The 20,335-nt window shown below is 45.1% G+C and overlaps 2 protein-coding genes and 1 long non-coding RNA gene across 5 annotated transcripts in view; 1 reads left to right on the forward strand and 2 right to left on the reverse strand.

Moving 5' to 3' along the window:
- LOC120960173 (uncharacterized) overlaps positions 1–6,084 on the reverse strand; it is a 14,076-nt gene extending 7,992 nt beyond the window's left edge. The window contains exon 1 of the long non-coding RNA XR_007452598.1: positions 6,004–6,084. This is a non-coding gene — a long non-coding RNA (uncharacterized LOC120960173). The remainder of the gene's footprint in view (positions 1–6,003) is intronic.
- Positions 6,014–12,904, forward strand: LOC120960160 (histone H2A.V). Of its 2 annotated transcripts, none has more exons than XM_040384163.2 (5): positions 6,014–6,118; positions 7,234–7,384; positions 8,287–8,364; positions 8,692–8,805; positions 11,324–12,904. In XM_040384163.2, exons 2-5 carry the CDS (start codon positions 7,382–7,384, stop codon positions 11,507–11,509), a joined length of 381 nt encoding a protein of 126 aa, XP_040240097.1. In that variant the 5' UTR covers positions 6,014–6,118; positions 7,234–7,381; the 3' UTR covers positions 11,510–12,904. The 2 variants fall into 2 exon arrangements, with proteins under 2 accessions (XP_040240097.1, XP_040240108.1); XM_040384174.2 differs by lacking the exon at positions 6,014–6,118 and adding an exon at positions 6,950–7,026.
- LOC120960129 (uncharacterized) lies at positions 12,887–17,895 on the reverse strand. 2 transcript variants are annotated; one of them, XM_040384117.2, is made up of 4 exons: positions 17,675–17,895; positions 16,498–17,069; positions 14,948–15,270; positions 12,887–14,670 (listed from the first exon to the last, which is right to left on the reverse strand). In XM_040384117.2, the coding sequence occupies exons 2-4, from the start codon at positions 16,931–16,933 to the stop codon at positions 14,092–14,094; spliced, it is 1,338 nt and encodes a 445-aa protein (XP_040240051.2). In that variant the 5' UTR covers positions 16,934–17,069; positions 17,675–17,895; the 3' UTR covers positions 12,887–14,091. The 2 variants fall into 2 exon arrangements, with proteins under 2 accessions (XP_040240051.2, XP_040240042.2); XM_040384108.2 differs by having other exon boundaries at positions 17,606–17,895.
- Positions 17,896–20,335: the final 2,440 nt, after the last annotated feature.

Here is a 20,335-nt window from a genome sequence, read left to right on the forward strand (position 1 = left end):
ACTCCGGGCGACTCCGGACGACTCCGGACGACTCCGAACGACTCCAAACGACTCCGAACGACTCCGAACGATTCCGACTCCGGGCGACTCCGGGCGACTCCGAACGACTCCGAACGACTCCGAACGACTCCGAACGACTCCGAACGACTCCGGACGACTTCGACTCCGGGCGACTCCGGACGACTCCGAACGACTCCGACGACTCCGAACGACTCCGAACGACTCCGGACGACTCAGACTCCGGGCGACTCCGGACGACTCCGGACGACTCCGAACGACTCCGAACGACTCCGGATGACTCCGAATGACTCAGACTCCGGGCGACTCCGGGCGACTCCGTACGACTCCGGACGATTCCAAACGACGCCGGATATTGCAGCGCGGACCTACCTTCCGGAGTCGATTCCGAATTTATCGGAGTCGGATCGGAGTCGACTCCGGATTTTTGCCAACTTTACCCATCACTACTCCAGTGGGTAGAGGTTTTATTCGAGAAACGATTCCATCGATATCGATGTGTGCGCTTTTCAATTTGGCTTGGATGAAACGTGCCTGTGCTTGTCTGGGGCCCCTACACTTGTTTTGCAGATGTGTGCCGAAAACAGGCAGCTGTTTTCACGCGAAAAATGGTATTCACATTCCTGGCCTGGTGATAGTGGATTGTGTGTGTCTTTTAATGCAAAAACTAAAATTTTCATTCTTGGCCCTAATCGAACACATTAAGTTTGTGGACCGAAGAGAAGTGGAAATGGGAAAGGTTTCAGTTAGAAGGAAGGGGGAAGGGTATAAAAATACTCAAGGAACCTATGGACCATGTTCATTTATATATGGTTTTTTATCGACTATTTCAATTTTTGCGAATACAACAAGACCAAAAACCGTTACAGCTGCATCTACATACAGCCATATACAGCCATAATACGAAGAACAATCTCCATTGCCTCGGCCATTTGGGGGCCCCGTTGATGATCCCTTCGATTGAGGGACCCCTTCCATTTGGTGTTGTCAACCCAATATAGCCCCAAAACAATATCATTTCATCATCGTTGGCCCAAAGCGTTGGATCAAATGCATTGAACGCTACGCACGAGTTGGGTAAAGCGAAAATCCGTTACAAGAGATGCCTCACGCAAACTACATGCACATACGACGTTAAAAGGCTCCGCTCTTTTTATCTGTTGAGGTTTCATTCAAGAATCGATTCCGATGTCGACATGTGCGCTCTTTAATTTGGCCTGTGTCTATGTTATCACGCAAAAACTAAGAACTCGTGCCCCGGCTAACCTTTGGGGCCCAAGTCAAAATTGTGGACTGGACGAAGTGCTGGTGGAAAGGCAAGCTGTTGAAGGGTTTGGGTCAAATTTGGAAGGGTCGACGGAAAGGAAACATCGATATGAATGATCGCGTAAAATTTGAACTAATTAAGCTGTCGGTAGCGGTCGGCAAAGTCTGGCCCGCCACAATATGCAGTCAGGCCCGAGAAAATATTTGCGCGATTTTGAAAGATAGGAAGACCCTATTCATCAAAAATTAACTGAACATATTTTAATATGACAATTCATATCGTTGAATTCCTCCAAATTTGATCACCATAATATGGATTGTCGGACCAATCAATATGGTCAAATTTGAGGAGAAATTAGAAAATAGAAACGAATAATTCCATAAAAACCTGACTGTTGATTTTACGAGAACAATGGTTATACACTATTGATTTTTAAGGATGCAACGATTTTCTAGGAGTATTTTTTAAGGAAATGTGCTATCAATTTGTCTGACCTGGCCTCATAATAGTACTGAACGATTGTACGTTTGTCTCGATAATTTTTCAGCTGTTAAGGTTTTTGTACCATCTTCAGATAGGGTAAATGTACCAATAGTGGTGCAATTTGTGGTGGTACAAATGTATTTTAATGGATTTAAAGTGTCAGAAACGACAATTTCTGAATATTTCAACACATAACAGTTGGAAATTGTTTTATCTTCGCAATCAAAACCATTTTTACCATAAAACACATCGAATCTACGAAAAAAAATACATATTTTTGTGATTGCTTCGTTGTACCTATAATGGTGGTATGGTTCCTATAGTCGTCGTATCGTGTTCCTATAGTGGTGGTAAACAAAGATGCCTCAAAACAGTGTATAATATCAATATAACTTAGTTTTGAGGCTGTTTTCGTATGAATAGCATGGATTACTGCCATAATAATGATATCTTTCGTAATTTGATCGTAAAAAATGTATGAATTTGGTTGATGAAAATATTGACTGAAGTACTGAATAACACCTGTCGTCAACGCATACTCAGAAGAGTTTGCTCGATTTGAAGTCGATTTTTCACTCAGCCAGATAAGCGAATTTTGGCCTTTGTTTCACAAATTACTTACAGAAAACTAATTTTTGTTGCTTATTTTAATGAAAACAGTACGACATGTCAAAAATGTCGTCGAAAAAAATCTAAAATTAGCTGTTTTTATTGATTTTAGAACTAGGACCACTATAGGAACATGCCTGTTTGGTGTACCTATAAAGCACTATCATAAAAAACATTTAAAAATACGTAAATATGGTCAAAAGCCAATGAATTTGAATAAAACAATATCATTTGATAACAATTATGCTAAAAAACTAATAATTGCGTAGTTATGTGGTCATTTAGAACGTTAACAAGAATATGAGTATCGTTATGAAATCCTAAGGATTTTGGAAAAATGTTGATACCTTTTACAAAATAATGGATTTTTCGGTCACTAAGAAAGGGAATGGCCCCATTTCATTTTTAAATCCTTTGTAAAAGGCTAGAGAACATTTCACACTATCATAAATAACTTAACTACTGTTAATTTATTGTATGAGATGCATTTTAGTGCAATACCACCACTATTGGTACTAGCACCACTATAGGTACGTTTACCCTATATCCTGAAACAAATTTGCAACATGGAAGGAAGGGTACATTGAGAAGCGATATTGCGATTTTGCTTAATTGTTTGGAACTTTTTATGACTTTTGCACACTATGCTGCTGACTCTTGATTGAAGAATTTTTACAATCAATTTCAGTAATTGTAAGTTAATAAAACGAATTTGAAACTTGCTTGGATGATAAAATAATTCAAGAAAAACAACAATATAACCAATCGCATTGTTTAATATCATAAACCAGTTATTTTGTGTATTAACTGTAATAATATCCTCATTCCTTACTTCTAAATAAAATTTCACAACTTGACGTCAATAATCTTTTTGTATCTTGGTTACGTTCTTTTCTATGTGATCGTTCCTATAGTGTTAAATTTAATTATATGTTTTCGACTCCCTTTTCATGTAGTGCAGGCGTACCGCAAGGTAGTGTTCTAAGTCCTTTGCTGTTCATAATTTTTATTAATGATGTCCGTACCACCCTCCCTCCTGAGAGTTTCCTCTGCTACGCAGACGACCTCAAAATCTTTCTCCCAGTTTCGTCTCCTAGAGATTGCATTTCCCTACAAAATATTCTTGATCGTTTTTCGTCTTGGTGTTCTAGTAATTCCCTCACATTATGTCCTGATAAGTGTAACGTCATTTCGTTTAGTCGTTCGCAGTCTCCAATCACTTACTCGTACGTCCTAAATTCTGTACAAGTCAATCGTGTTTGTGTCGTAAAAGACCTCGGTGTCTTGCTTGACAGAGGCCTCACCTTCAGCCACCACATTGACTCAGTTGTCAATCAGGCGCGGAAAACATTGGGTCTCCTAAAGAAAATTGCGTGCGATTTCTCCGACCCAATGTGCCTGAAGACTCTGTTCTGCTCTCTGGTCAGATCGATTTTGGAGTACTGCTCAATAGTCTGGTCCCCTACAGCTCGAACCCATGTGGAACGTATCGAGCGGGTGCAGCGATCGTTCACCAGGTTTGCTATATGTAAAATCCTGGGTAGATTGTCCTCCCCCATACCTCCTTACGAGGACAGGTGTCGGCAGCTTGGCCTGGAACTATTGGAAAACCGCCGTTCCCATGCCCAGTCCACCTTTATTGCCGCATTACTCCTTGGTAATATTGATTCTCCTTCCCTTCTTTCTTCTATCCCTTTCTACGCCCCTAACCGTGTTCTTCGAAACCGCCCTCCCCTAGTGATCCCTTCCCGCCGAACTGCAGTGGGCCGTAATGACCCCCTTCTTCGTGCAATTCGTCGATTTAACTGTGTATTCTCTATGTTTGATTTCAACCTTCCCTTATCCTCTTTCCGATCCCGCATCAGAACCCTCCATAATCCCGTGCTGCCTTAATTTTTAATTTTTAAATTTTAGATTCTAATTTTCTAAAAAAAAAATTTTCTCAAATTTTTGATAATTTGTGTTAATTTTTGTTAGGTTAGGAACATAGGTAATAAGTATTATTTAAGCATTTGTGTAACCAAAAGGTAGACAAATAAATTTGAATATGAATATGAATATGAATGAATATGAATAATATAATAATGTATGTGTAAAAAGTTAAGTCGTACGAGTTGACGACTGTACTACGAGATCGGCCCAAAGTAACCACTTACTCGAATTAAATTTTTATTCATCACGAGCAAGCGGGCATCGCATTATGTTTTCTTTTGAGGCTCAGGACTTACATGTCGTTTTGACAGAATAAATCGATGCATTTTCAGTCATTTATTTCACTGATACTTCAGTAAAAAAAACTGAGCTTTCAGTAAAAAATGTAACTGCAGCAAACTTAGAAAATTAGAAACGCCTAGGGCCTCGGAGAGGCTTGACCCGCCACTGCTATCCTGCTATGGGTTATCGAATAAGTCACTGAAAGCCAAGCCCAATTGTGGTACAGACAAGCCTTGACCGACAACGGTTGTTGTGCCAAAGCAAAAGAAGAAGCAGAAGAAGTTTAAAAATAAAGCTTAATACTACAACAATGTTTCTGCAATTGTGAGAATACATGGGTTTGTGTGTTCACAAAATCATGTTGACCCAATATTTGCACTTTTTTTATTCTCCAAAAATCCAATTAATCGTATAGCTTCAACGCACACTGTAAATCGATGCTTTTGATAATTAGATATTTTTTTTAATTCAAATTGGTGCAACACTTTCAGTATCAGGAGTCAACTTTTTTGGAGATTATTAATTTCAACTGTCTATCTAACCTTATAGCAGAAATTTAAATGTATAATCAGTAATCTCTGGCTATCATATTTTATTATACATAAAATTGTGTTTTTCATAGCTTTGGCCCTTCGAACCTGTTACAGGTCAGCATTGAAATACATTTAAAATGATCATTTTTTTACAAAACGAAAAAAAAACAACACACAATTTACCTCACCAAACAGTTTGATGGCAAAAATTCAAAAAATTCAAAAATTCCAACGGTCCAACACCCGGTTTCAGGGTAAAAATGCCAACAACGAACTAAAACAATCCCCTCTTCCCTTGTGCTTGCCCACCACCCCGGGTGCCTAAAACAAGGGCGCAAAAACAAAGCAACCGCTTCCATCGCCCTACCCCTGCGCCGAATTTTGCTGCCTGCCATACCCGAAAGGGCGAGCCACGGTGACCGTTACAAAACTGCAACGCACGGTTTGGGAAGCTGCGTTTTCAAAAAAAAAAAGAGAGAGAAAAAACCAGCAGCAGTGTTGCCCGATGAAAACCGTACAAACGGTACAAACGACGGACCTGCCAACGGTGCACCATTCTGGCGCCCTTTTTTGGTCTCCCTGTACGCTTTTAGGGCTGTTTACAGGAGCGATTCATGTGTGTGTGTGTGTGTTCCATTCGTGACAGCTGCGGTTGTGTTGTGTGAGCGCCACTGTCAATGTGTTCGTGGCAGCGCTGAGAAGGAGACTGAGAGAGAGAGAGAGAGCGCACATAACCATTCAATCGCACACGTCACACGGGCGAGACAGAACCAGAGCCGTCAATGCACGCTCGTGGATGTGTGTGTGTGTGTGCTGCTTCATTCAATAATCGCAAAAGCGAGCCATAATTTGACCACGGCTGCTTCTCGCTCTGCTTACCGCCATTCAGCTGCCCGTGTGAGTGCTATCAAGCTGGTATCCGTCGAGTTGTGTGCCGAAAGCCATTAAATTTCCCGAACCATTTTCTGCGCTTCGATTTTTGTTTCTGTTTTTGGTACGGGTATAAAAGAAAAACAAATTAGTTCCAAAACTACAAACTAAGCCCCCCCCCCCTTCCCTTATCAACTGTGTTTTGACCCATATCCTTTCACTCGATTCGTAATTTATTTTTTTTCCATTTTACGTTTGTCAACCTCGGAGTATTGTTGCGCGACCGTACAGGCTCGGATGTCAGCTCTGACAAAACGGCGCGATTAACCTTTAAGTTGGCAACCGGATACCCGCGGGTATTTTTTTTTCAAATTTAAACTGCAATAACTTTTGATTCACTGCTTTTATTGGCCTGAAATTTTCTGTAGCCCATCAACTTTTAATTTATGATTTTTTGGTGCATAAGTTGTAATTTTAAACAGCCTGTAAGTATTTTATTTTGAATTTTTTTTTAACTTTACCTCGTAAGTTGGCAACCGGCATACCCGGGTATTCCATACATTTTGTATGGAGAATGACGTTTCTCTTCTTCTTCTTTTCGCATTGTGCCTATTTTCGAGTTAAATTCAAGCGATTCCAAATTTCAATTTGACCGTTATTTTTATAATAAAATAAAAAAAAACTTAATGAATAAATGAAATAGAAGAGAATATATGGTCGACACTACTTGCTTACAGCATTAAAATATAGAAAGCATAGTTTACCTATGAAAATCGTTAATTTTTTGCATCAAAACATGTGGAATACCCGGGTACGCCGGTTGCCAACTTACGTGTGTAAATCTGGTTGCCAACTCTACGGTTAAATCAGTGCGGCTGTGCGCGTGTTGCCATCGCAGCACCATCGCACACACACACACGCGCGCGCTCGCTCGTATCTGTGCGAACATTGCATTATGGGAATTTGCGATAAAAAAAATTATGCTTTCCACTTTCTCTATTATTACTTCGCTCAATTCGGTGCAACATTTCGGTGTGACTTTAGTGTGCCATTTTTCTCCCTGAATATGTGTGTGTGCGTGTCGTTTGTTCACGCGTCCGTTTCGGCGATGATTACAACCATTTTTTCCCGAAAAAAGCGAAGCGACGCCATCTGCACACACACACACACACACACGCACACACTTCCCTTCGCTTTTGCTATCTCCTTCTAACGCTCTCTCGCTCTCTTTCTCTGTAGCCAGTAGCAGCAGCGGTGTGTGTGCCCCCTCGTACCAGATTGGTCGCGGAACAAAACGCATTCAAGAAAAAGCGCTCCAACCGGCAGGTCCTGTGTCACTCTCTCTCTTCACGCCCGTTAGGCTCAAACATCATCCAACAAAAGCAAAATGGTAAGTTCTGTCTATTGTGCTGGTGCGTGCACGAACTTTTCGATCAACATTTTCGGAGGCTTTTCCTCCTCCTGTGTGTGTGCGCGGTGTTGCTTTTTTTTTTTTGGTTTCTTCAATTCTTCGCTCTGTGTAATTCGTCCATCAAACACAACTGCCTCAATCCACGCCGTGAGCAAATGAAAAAAAAAAAAGGAAATGGGGAAAAACAGGCCCCGTTGAAGATACCCAAGCGTGAACGCGCGCGCGCGCGCGCTTGCACCGCTTGCCTTCTCGCTCGCACGCCCCGCGGGCATAGTGGCACACACGCACGGACACACGGAGTTCTATCAACGATCAATGAAACCGGGTGGTGAGGGGGGGGGGGGGGGGGGTGGAGAAAGGGCGCGCATTGTGTGTGTCAATTCCCTCTCTCTCTCTCTCTGTGACAAAACGCGGAAAAAGAAAAAGAAAAATGTTTTCCGTAGTGAATTAGAATAAACTGGTTTCGGTGTGTGAAGGTGGAATAAAAATCGTGCAAAATCGATAAACACACACAGGCGGGTGTTGGTTGAAGCAGGGCGGTGTGTGTGTGTGTGTCGCCAAGTTTATACTCGCAAGTTGACTCGGTTTCTGTGTGCCCGCGCTCCTGCGTACCTCCTCTCCCGCGGGCCCGTTTGCCCGCTTTGCCGTCGTGATGCGTTTCCTAACCTCAACCTTCTGGTAACGCGCGCGCGCGCGCGCGCCGGAAACGCTTCCCCCGTGGGCATCGAGTGACGCGCGTCCTGCGTGTGTGCATGTGTGTGTGTGATTGGCGTAGGGACGGAGGAAAAGCTTTCTACTGCGCGTTCTTTCAAAATCAAAACAACTTTATTTTCCTTTTTTTTTTCTCTTAACTAATATTTTCTTGTTTTTTTTTCTTCTAGGCTGGCGGTAAAGCAGGCAAGGATTCGGGCAAAGCGAAAGCCAAAGCAGTGTCGCGCTCCGCAAGGGCGGGTTTGCAGGTTAGTATTTTCCTCTTTTTTGGCGGGAGAGAAGCGAAAAATCCCTCCTCGTACACACAACAGCAGCAGCGGGCAGCATGTGACCACAGCTGCAAAGGTGAGAAAGAGTGCAGCAGGCAAAAGCCAACAATATACCCGCCCAAAATGGTTGGCGGCACTCCAGGCCGCTTCGGTCGTTTGCTTTGTTGCCCGCTCGTACCTTCTCTCCGATGCACTTTTGGCTTTGTGTGTGTGTGAAGGGCAAAAGTGGAGGCTTCCCTATTCTAAAACCAACTTCGTGCCCATGCTAAATCGTGCTCTCCATTTCCTTCCAACCATCCTCCCCAGTTCCCGGTCGGACGTATCCATCGTCATCTGAAAAACCGAACCACAAGCCATGGACGCGTCGGTGCGACCGCCGCCGTTTACTCGGCAGCCATCCTGGAGTACCTGACGGCTGAGGTGAGTTGAACATTTGCAACACACACACATACACAGACAGAAACTAAAACAGCAGCAGCAAGAAGAGCGGTGCATGATGGCTAGAGAGAATCTCGAATAAAAGCACTTTATTACGTGCCAGTTAGTTTTTGAAAATGCACAGGGAAACTGCAACAGAAGGAGGGAGTTGTTGGAGTTCAATTTCGAGGGTGCGCATCATCGCTTTTGCAGCAGAGTCGAGGCATCTAGAGGGAAAAGTTTTTCGCGCCAAAACGCCATCACACAAAGTTGCTGCCGCGTGTGTATGTGTGATGTTTTGGATTTGTTCGAAGTGGGTCGATTTGCTTGTGGCTAAGTAGAGGAGAGGGGTTAACGGGGCAAAATGGGCACCCATTATTTAAGCATTATTTCGCAGCAAAGATACATTCCAATACTCATAATGTATTCATTGCAGTGTTCTATGAACGCCATGTAAGTTTTTTTATAACCCCTTAAATATCAAATCCAACCGGACAAAAATACAAAATAATATTTAGTGTAAATTTTTGATACTATGAAAATAGGCTTAGAGCAGTGTCTCAAGGATGCGGGGAAGTTTTTCATGGTACATTTTTAAGATATGATATTTCTATACAATTAGTCTCTAGACAAGCAAGACAATTGAATGCGTGTTTGTACTCTTATAAGAAAAAATACAACAATGCTTCACGTGGGTCAAAATCGGCAGATACTTTTGGACATATGGCGCTTACTGCCTAAGCGCCGTTCTTGTGTGGCCCATATTGCCCCAGTGTTTTGACGTTTCACATTTTGTTCACACACACTCATTTTTCCCTGTGTGTTAAAAAAGCTTCTCGCAAAACATCAACCTTTATTTCCAAGTTATTGTCAGGCTATGTGGCAATTTTAATCCATAGATCAATAGTAGAGACATGTAATAATGGAAGAATAATTGTGTTTGGTAGCAAATTCAAAGGAATATTCAGTAAACAGCTTAACATACCCATACTGCCCCACTATACCCAACTGGAATCTTCCAAAGAATGTTTTACTACTGGAATTTTACAGTAGGTGACCGCTAATTGGAGTTTTTTTTTTAATTGGAAGTTCGCTAACTAGAGTGATTCTCAGTTTAAAAAACACATGTATGTTAAAACATGAAACTACCGGATTCTTACCAAGAGAAATTCATAGCAAATGTGCATTTTTCTCAAAAAATTTAAACTCTCCGTTTTGCTGTCACCTACTGTAATAATTTCTATTGTGTAACGAAGGTTGACGCTTTGCAAATTCTCAGATTTGATTTAAATTGAAAATTTTAATCATTTTTAAACTCTTCTTCTGCAAACTCCTCACCAATTAATGAGTAAAACAAACCCAAAAATGGCTAGAACCCGGTTAATGCAATGAAGTCGAACACAGCGTTATTAACTTAAATTGCACCATGAACTGTGCTTTTGTGTTGAAAGGAATTTTTGTTCAGCGTCTTACATCCTTGAATCAAAAATAATTGTCTAGTGTTGCGGTATCTTTTCTGCATTTGTTGGCGCAAGCCTGCTCAATACCAAAAAAAAACATATTTTACACAACCACTGATTTTATGTCATGCCATAATTTATACAACACGTAAAAGAGACTGATCACTGACCACGCAAATGCATAAAACGCTTGCCTGAAATGGATGGGATTCACAAGCGGAGAAGATCAGTTTTACGATCCTTTACTGCAGTTGGTCTGTGTCCTTTGCTTTGCTTGTTTCCTTCCCTTACGTTTCCTTTTGTGTTGCAAATTCGTTCCCTGTTTTTTTCTTTCTTCTGGTTGGTCCGTTCTCCCTCTGTGTTGGCATATTTTAAGCATTCATTTGGAATCATTTTACGCTCCCCGCCTAGCGGCTTTGGCATGAGAGCCGCCAGCGCGCATTAGAAATGCCAAAGCTCCGGTGGGAGGAGAGGAGGGAGCTTTTGGGCGATGTGCGCGCTTTATGAAGTGACCTGCCCCAGCAGAGGATAATGTTATTGCCCGACGCGAGCGGCGATGCACAGCTTCTTGGGGTGTCGGGGGTTTACTGTAGGCATGTGTAAAATGAACGAGAATCGCACCGTTCGAACAGTTCGGTAAAGTGCACGAACGAACGAGGTTCTTAACAAATAGAACGACCAGGACTTTTGGAAGAAACTGACTACACCGAACGCGTTCGAACGTTCACTGAACGTGAATAAAAACCTCATGAAACAAAGAACGAAAGAATCGTCGTTCGCGTTCGGTTCTTTTTGGTGAGCGAACTAGTTCGTTCGCGTTCGGCGAAAAGAATCGTTTTGCCCATGCCTAGTTTACTGCTTCATTTGTGGGCTTGAAGTTTTTGACCTTTTTCGCAGTGGTTGTTGTTTGCCAGCGACCGAAACGATTTTAAAAATTTAATTATAAAAATAAAAACCATACACACATTCCATTCCATCACTCAATAAACGCTTTCTCTTTCTTTTCTTCTTTTAATTTTATTCTGCCCTGTTCATCGTATGCTGTGGTCGTGTGTACCCAGGTGCTGGAGTTGGCCGGCAACGCCTCGAAGGATCTCAAAGTGAAGCGAATCACGCCCAGGCATCTGCAGCTGGCCATTCGCGGTGACGAGGAGCTGGACAGCTTGATCAAGGCCACCATTGCCGGCGGTGGCGTCATTCCCCACATCCACAAATCGCTCATCGGCAAGAAGGGCGGCCCCGAGTAATAAGCAGTCCCGCGTTTTTTTTTATGGATAGCGGGGACAGGGAGAGGGAGGCGCCGAAACGATAGCAGTCCCATGCGCGAAAGGAGAGAGAGAGAGAGAGAGAGGGAAGAGTAGGAGCATTGGGGATAATCCATTTGTATGACCACACGAAAAGTTTATTTTTAATCGTGAGCGTGAGCGAGAGAGCGCATGCTTTTTCTCTATATAGAACCTACGGTGTTATAGAGACAGAGGAGATAGGGAGGAAGGGGGGGGGGGGGGGAGGGGGAGGAGAGTGGTTAGCCGAGTGCGCGCTCAAATCCGAACTTTTAGGAGACTTTTAGAAGGAGACGCGGTTTGCATTTTTTTTTTGTCATTGTTTTTACCTTTGATTGCATCGTCGTTAAGGCAGGACTCGCCGGCGCACTAGCGGAAGAGAGGATGTGCGCGTCGGCACGTGGCTAGAATATTGTGAGCTTTCGAACCATACGGAGAGCGCGCGCTCATCCAGCCCTAACCCACCCCGCCAGGGGGAAGGACGATGAGTTCTGTTTACTTATTGTGTCTTTTTTCTATTCTTACTCTTTTTTTTCCGATCGCTCAACCTCAATAATGATATATTTATAAGAAACAGTGAACCTACATTTCACTACCACACACACACACACACACACGCACACAGACTCGGATTCTCGGGGGGTATTTTTTTTTTTTTGGTTTCCTTGGCATAGATAGGTCCCGCCAATAGATTCTATTACGTACTAAAAAAAAGAAGGGAAGAGTGACGGGAGGGAGAATCTTTCCGGGATCCTCGACTGTTGGAATCAAATTTTAATCGCGGGAGGAGAAAAGCAAAACAAAACACGTCTACTACTACTTACGCTAATAAGGAAAAAGAAGAGTCATAAACAACTCGCAATTGTACAACGACAGGCTCTATACTTTTACGGTTTTTAGGATGCATGGCGGGAGGACACGTTTTCATTTCCGTTCGAAGCAAACCATACTCCCACCTTCCCACCCACACGCCGCCCAACCGACCTTAGCTTAACGGGCACGACGAAAGACGCTAGACGGTAGCGATTGCTGCCAAACAGAGCAGAAAGGAAACCGCAAAGGACTGTTCACACAAATCTTCACTAGGTTACAGCATCTTTTTATTTTTTATTTTTTTGGTTTGCCTGACGAAACACACAGCTCATCGATATTGGGATTTTGTACAAAAAAAAAGAGAAGAGGACGAGAAGCAGGACGGAAAAATCGAAAAATTGTACACTACACAGAGAAAGAGAGAGCGAGAGCATTAGTAACAAAGATGGAATGGAACACTGCATTAGTATAGTACCGCTAATAGTGAGGGTTTTTCTTTTTTGATGAAGAACAATAGATGAAACATACAGAGAGAGAGAGAGAGAGAGAGAGAGAGAGAGAGAGAGAGAGAGAAGGAAGAAAAAAAAATAAATGTAAAAATATTAAGCCTGTAAACATGGATCGTGAAAAATCGTAAACATACTCCAACACGTATAAATGTTATAAGAAAAGCATAATATCAATGTATCAAGTGTACTTGTGGGAAGGTGTATGTGCGATTGCTTAGGTGGAAATTATCCTATTATCCCCATTCTCGTCCTGATAGCAGATTTTTCTCTCTTTTTCTTTCTTTCATGAGTTCACTATCTTTCAGTTCTATATTTGCCCGCACACATCAAAAATGTAAAACGAGCGGTGGAAAACCAGGCACACTCTGCGTCTACAAAACATAGCTAAAAGATGATCCCACGCAAATGACCACGTGTGTGCGTGTGTGTGTGTGTCCGTTCGTTTGGACCAGTTTTGTTGGGAGCTGTCCGTGCGCGATCGGTATATATATATATATCACCTGCGGGTGGAACTATTTTTCTTCACCATAAACGCTATAAATAAATGAAAACTGTATTAGAGTAATATTGATAAAGTCGTTGCTGGGGAACGCTGCTGGGTGAACGGTTGAGAAACGTTCGGAATACGTGATGCGCCGACCATCCGAAAGAGTTTGCTGCAAGAAAGTGGTAGCGCCTTATGATACCTCAACGATATCTTGCGAACGGGTAATACACTGTTCGATGCAACTACATCAAAACCCCTGGATAAGGTGTAGGATGAATGCTGTACGTCGAGAACGTCTCTAAAAATTTGCCCGAGAATGCTCCGGCGGTGTGCGCTATGGGGCGTGCAGCGCAACAGGGAACGGAATGCTTCAGATGAATCATGTTTTTTTTTTATTTGCTGGTTTGTTACGGCATACAATAATATACTCTTCCTTGTTTGTAATATAAATAATACTCTTCTAGTAGTTGTGCGCATAGCATGGCGTGCGGTTTTACAGTACAGCTAGGTTCGTCGCTTAGCTAATCTCCGACGATAATGATGATGATGATGATGATGAAGAGAAAGAGAGACGCAGAGGTAGGTTTGTGTGCGTCGTCCCAAAGAGAGACAGAGACTATCGGCACGCTAACCTCTGTCTCTCCCCGTTTCCATCAGTACCACAGCATGTGTTTTCTTGTTCCGTTGAACTACCCTACCCAATCGTTTCCAGCCAAACCGTCGTCCAATTCCACCGCTCACTCGCTGCTGCTTTGGTTGCCACCGTGCGTGCGCCGCTGCTCGAGCGCCTTCATGTACTGGATGATGTACTCGAGCTGGTTGATCAGCTCGCGGTAGATCGTCCAGTCGCGCAGCTTCCGCTCACTCTCGTCCAGGTACGAGTCGTTGATGTCGATCGTGTGGTCCTCCCGGAGCGTCTGGAACAGGAACTTCTTGTCGATCACGACCAGCACCTCGAAGATCTCGCACAGCACCTGCTGCAGGCTCTGCCGCACCTCCTCCCGCACCTGGTTCAGCAGCTCGAGCTCGTACCGCTTGTACTTCGCCTTGTTGTGCACGTTCTCCAGATCCTCCTTCATCTTCTCGATGCCCTTGGCGAGCCGGATGTAGCGCCGGTACGAGTCCTTCAGCAGCCGGTAGAAGTCGCGCGTCGCCTCCTGCAGCGACATGTACGAGATGCGCATGTAGATCGTGTCGACGATGTCGTTGCGGAACTTTTTCGGTATGCGCAGCCCGTCCTTGTAGATCCACGGCTCGTCCCGGCTTTCCCAGGTCGTGTGGTGCCGGTCCATCGGTACGCCGAAGATGGTTTTGGTCTGGTTTTTTTTTTTTTGAGAGAAGGGAGATGAAAGCCATAAGAAGGGGATTAGAGCCGTTTCATTGGACTGGACTCTTCAAGTTTAATTTGAGTTAATTAGAAGATGCAGACATAGTTTTAGAGGCTCTGAAATGCATCTGACTGTTTGAGCACCTACTCCACTGATCTGAGCCTTGCTAGAACCTTGGGTTACTTCTCAATGACTGGAGAATCTTCCAATCAGCAATTCATTCCGAGTGACCATTGCCTCTAGGCATTGGGAGATGTATACTCACGTAGTTCCTGATCGACACCTCCATCGTGCCGAGCGATGTGTTGACCTGGTCGCGCATCTTCGAGAAGTCGATATTGATCGGGGTGTTGATCGTGATCTCGTACGGTGACGGGTAGCCGCACGGGTTCAGCCACATGCGCTGCTCCGGCGTTTGGCCGTGCTGGTGATGGTGATGGTGCTGCTGCTGCTGATGGTGATGCTGCTGCTGCTGCTGGGACTGTGACTGTTGCTGCTGCTGCTGCTGCTGCTTCGTGTCCAGCGACTTGGAGTCAACGGAAAACACTGCCATGCTGAGGAACACCGCCAGCAGCAGCTCGTGTACCGCTGCATAGAAGAATCAATCGAGAGAAATGGCGAGAGAACGCTTAGAATGCGAAGCACTTGCGTTGGCGAAATCGACACCCGCCCCAGCCAAGCAGGTGTTTGCCGGCCATGCAGGGATAATGGATAAATGGGGTGTAAATTGCACGGGGGCATTTACCGCGGCCACCATAAATGGGCGCTAATCGGCGACAGATTGTTGGCATTGCCGTTGTCGCCGCGGACGCGGTTGGGGAGAGATGGTAGAAATGCGTGCGCGCGATAATTAACGACAGGTATGCTGTCGTGTGTATTGGCTAGATAGCAGGGTAGAAGGGAGGATTGGAGAATTCGCTGCAGAACTAAACGGAGATGACCTTTTCGTTTGTAGAGTTGGAAGGGGAAGATGTTGGGTGTGTGTAATTTCTCTTGATCGCCATTTACACAGACCCACACACACACACACAAGAACGAAAATGGCGCCCTTGGTGCACCATACAATTCAATTTAATTGACAAATTGCTAGACGACAGGCGCGACCACGTGGTTGCCCACTAGACGCCATTTGCAAAAGCGCAAACGCGCTCGAACGAGGGCAATTGATTCGTTTGTTTTGAAAGTAATGTGTGAGAACAGCATCACGTCAACTTCTCTGCTAAATCCGCCTGCAAGTAGGCAATCTGCATGACAAAACGATCTTATTGAGGGTTACTGCCCGCTAGCAGAGATTACAGGGTTTTCCGTACGTTCTCATAGTTGTGGGACACTTCCTTGATTCTATCTTATGGGAAATGAACTTCATATGATGGAAATTGGACTCTATGGCAACCTTTTTGGACAGGATCGTTGGAAACTCCTATTGGATTTGTGCAACAAGGATGCTATGGAGTCCAATTCCCATTACATTAAGTTCATTTCACGTAAGACGAAGTCAGTAAAGTGTCCCATAGCTATGGGAACTCCTGGTAAACCCTGTGTCTTACGAATTTCAATTAAAATTCCTTACTTAGAGGCTCTCCCTTCGCTTCCCTTCCCTTTAGCATAAAAGAGACAAAAAGCGAAATCGTTGCTCCAAACAACAGCTCCATTTCTTTTCCCCCGAATGGCAAGAAACAACTAGCTCCAAAAAAGAATGAAAAAAAAAACAACAACAACATAACATGTTTTCCTTGTTTTCCTTCTACCCCGAGTCCCTCCCCCCTCCCCCCCCCCCCTCCTCTATGTTCTAAGTGGCAGTACATCGGTACTTACATATCATGCCGGGGCAGAGCAGCCGGCACCAGTCCTTGCGCAGCGGCACGCACTTGGTGCCGCCCGTCTCCGGCCGCTCCCCGTCCTTGGTGCGCCTGCCCCCGTTCCGTTGGAAGGTATGCAAATGTACGTTGATATTGTCGTCTCGATGACGTACGCGCACGACCACCAGTCGTACTGGATTCGTAACAACATCCGGTCCGGCGGCGGCGGTGGTGGTGTTGCAAAATTCGTACCGCCGCACCATTGCGTCGCCGGTGGTGCTGGTGGTGGTAAGCGTCTTCGGTGCCGGTCGGTGCGGCAGCCCACTTCCGGTCGCACTAGCGGACGAGACCGCGCGTCCGCCCTGCTCTACCCGCTCTTCCGGGCGCCCGTCGATCACTGCCTCAGATCTGCGACGTGCGGCGATCGGCGTGCTCGGTGGTGCGCCCGACATGCTGACCTGACATGCTGGGCGGGTGGGGTGGGTGGCAGTTTGATGATGGTTGTGCGTGCGTGCGTGAGCGTTCGGGCGGGTGAAGGGGGCGCGTCTCGCGATTGCGCTTTGGTCGGCTGCTTCGCCGCTCGTGTGCCTGTGCAGCAAGACGGATTGATTGATCGCGAATTATTAATGGACGGACATGGAGTTAATCGGTTGTTTGTTTGTTCTTCTTCTATTCTCTCCTTCTCTATTGCTTCACTGTAACATACAAACACACACACACACACACACATAGCAGAGGTTCCAAAATGTGGAAAAGTGAAGAAAGGAGCAAGATATTCCGCACGTGATAAGCGGAAAGCGAATGTGTGCAAAAAAGTAAGGGTTCTTTTTATTTTATTTTTTTTTTTTTGGGAGAAGCTTTTACGCCGAAGTTCCTCCGAGATCCACGTGAGATCTTTGCAGTTTGGGCTACATTTCCTGTCACGCGGTAGGAGAGCACAGTTTGAACTTCATTTCCCAAACAACGTTGCCCCTAGCAAGCTTCCGCGTAGGAGTTCCCCAGTGTTGGTCCAGCACCCACTAGAGCCAACTTCCAAACTGCTCTGGGCAAGGATCCTCTCCGCCGTTTTGTTGCCTTTTCACTGTTTATAATTTGCAAAAAAAAAAACACACACACACACTTACCACAGCGACAATAAAAGCACACACACACACACACTCGGAGAGAGTGAAACAAAAAATACAACAATACACCTTTGCTTAACCAATCAGTTCCGGCGCGGGGGCCCTGAAGCTGCCGATGTCGCCGGTGTCAGATACAAATCATAACTAAGGAAGTTTCGTCCGCTGTCGATCGCATAAAATACTCCCCGCGAGTACCGGTGAGCTTCGGCATTTCTTTTACCCTGCTTACCCCTTCTTCCGTTCCTCCTCCTCCGCCCCCCGCAACCGCATGTTTCCGCTGCATTCGGTTGCCTTCCGTGCGCGCCCAGTCCTCAAAATCCAAACCCACCATTCCTTGCTGTGTGCTGCGTTACATCCACCGGCGGATCGAGGAGAGGAAAGCGGTTGAAGGGGGGGGGGGGGGGGGGGGGGCACACATCGGCACACATATCGCGCCCGTACGCCGGTGTGTACGTTTTTTTTTGTTGTTGTATCATTATTACAGGTACGAAATGTGTCGTGGGGGAGCGAGGTTGGAGTCATCATCGGCTCGCTACTCTGGATTCTAGCTGGATTCCGTCCCCGCGACACATGTTTTGTCGCGCGCGCGCGCGCGTATGTGTGTTTTGCCACCCTTACCACCTCCTCCCCCCTCCTCCCCCACCACCACCACCACCACCACTTTCCATGTGCGTGCGTTCGGTTTGTCTTCGGATTTCTTTTGCCGTTTGCTGCTCCAGCAGCGCCTTCTTGCGCACGCCGGGCGTTAGGCGACGAACCCGCGGCGTAGCAGGAAGAGGAGGCGGTCGTCATAGTGCCCCATGTCGATCTAATTAGTTGTGGAAAACTGTGTGGGAGAGGGGGGAGAAGATGTTACGGATCACTGCCGATGAAATTAGTGCGACCCACGAGTGCACTTATTAGCACCATGACACCTACGGCGACCTACGGCAAACGGGCAGGACACGATCGCCGGCGGTTCAATTTTTAGCCCGCGCTCGGAATTCCCGTGCAGTAATGAGCAGAATTCGAACGAACGGTTGCGTTGTTTGTCGCTGTATCAATGGCGTGAACGTGCTAGTTATCGTCTGTTGTTTACCTATTTAGGGAAACGATTCCGAATAAGAAAAAATAAATGAAGTGACGCTTGGAAATATACATTAAATTTGGGAATTGAATTAGGAATTACATTCTGGAGTTAGGCTTGCTGGAGTTTGGCCAGTGCTGCTTTTCGGATGACGTTTTTCAAAGATTGGTTTAGCTACATATCCTTCAACCACTCTTGATAGGAAAGGATGATCTTGACGAACGACAGGTCATGTCTTCGCGTCTGTTAGAATAATGGTGTTTGGAGTGCTTGAGCGGATGCCTTACCTTGTTGGAAAGAGATTCGTAAGTTCCATTATGTCCTCTTCCAAAATTACGCTCAATTTTCCAAACAAGTTTACAGCGAGAAAGCTTTTACGTTCAACTTCCAGGCTAGGTCCCAACCAATATCTAGCAAATGGAAAGTATTAAAAGAACAAAATCGACCAAAGAGTAACCTAAGCAGTTATTACCTAAGTAAACATTGAAGAATAAAACTAATGGCACAAATCACTATACAAATTCTGCTAAAATTCCTACGCTGCATATGTACTGCGAACAAATTGGATTGGCGACCAGCAGAATCAGTTACTTGATCGGAACTGAAACTGTATCGGATCCAGCCCCGAACCGAATCCGGACCGGGTACAGGAACGGAATATAATCGGGCGTGATTTCAGGACTGGCATGAGCTCAGTATCAGTTCCAGGACCGGTATAGGTTCAGTATCAGTTCCAGGACCAGTATGAGTTCGTCAAAGGTTCCCGGACCGGTATGAATTCTGAATCAGTTCCAGGACAGATATGGGTTCAGTATCAGTTCCAGGACCGGTATAGGTTCATCATAGGATCCTGGACTAGTATGAGTTCATGATCGGTTCCGGTAGCAGTTTCGGATCGGTATCAGTTCCAGGACCGGTATGGGTTCAGTTTCAGTTCCAGGACCGGTATATGTTCATCAAAGGTTCTCGGACCGGTATGAATGCATGATCAGTTCAAGGACAGGTATGGGGTCAAAATCAGTTCCAGGACCGGTATCGGATCAATATCAGTTCCATGACTTGTATGGGTTCAGTATCAATTTCATGACTGGTATGGGTTCAATATTAGTTGCAGGATCGGTATGGGTTGAGTATCGGTTCCCGGACCGGAATGGGTTCAATATCAGTTCCAGGACCGATATCGGATCAATATCAGTTTTATGACTGGTATGGGTTCAATATCAGTTCTAGGATCTGTATATGTTCATCATAGGATCCTGGACCGGTATGAGTTCATCATCGGTTCCGGTACCGGTATCTAGAGCAGTTCCAGGACCGGTATAGGTTTAGTATCAGTGCCAGGACCGGTATAGGTGCAGTATCAGTTCCAGGACCGGTATAGATTCAGTATCAGTTTCAGAACCGGTATGTGTTCATCATAGGATCCTGGACTGGTGTGAGTTCATGATCGGTTCCGGTACCAGTTTCAGATCGGTATCAGTTCCAGAATCGGTATAGGTTCAGTATCAGCTCCAAGACCGGTATGTGTTCTTCAGAGATTCTTGGACCGGTATGTGTACATCATAGATATGCGGACCGGTATGTGTATCATCATAGGATCCAGGACCTGTGTATGGGTTCATGATCGGTTCCAGGACCGCTATGAGTTGATGATCAGATCCAGT

The sequence above is a fragment of the Anopheles coluzzii genome, chromosome X (genome assembly GCF_943734685.1).
Source record: "Anopheles coluzzii chromosome X, AcolN3, whole genome shotgun sequence".
Taxonomy (NCBI): domain Eukaryota; kingdom Metazoa; phylum Arthropoda; class Insecta; order Diptera; family Culicidae; genus Anopheles; species Anopheles coluzzii.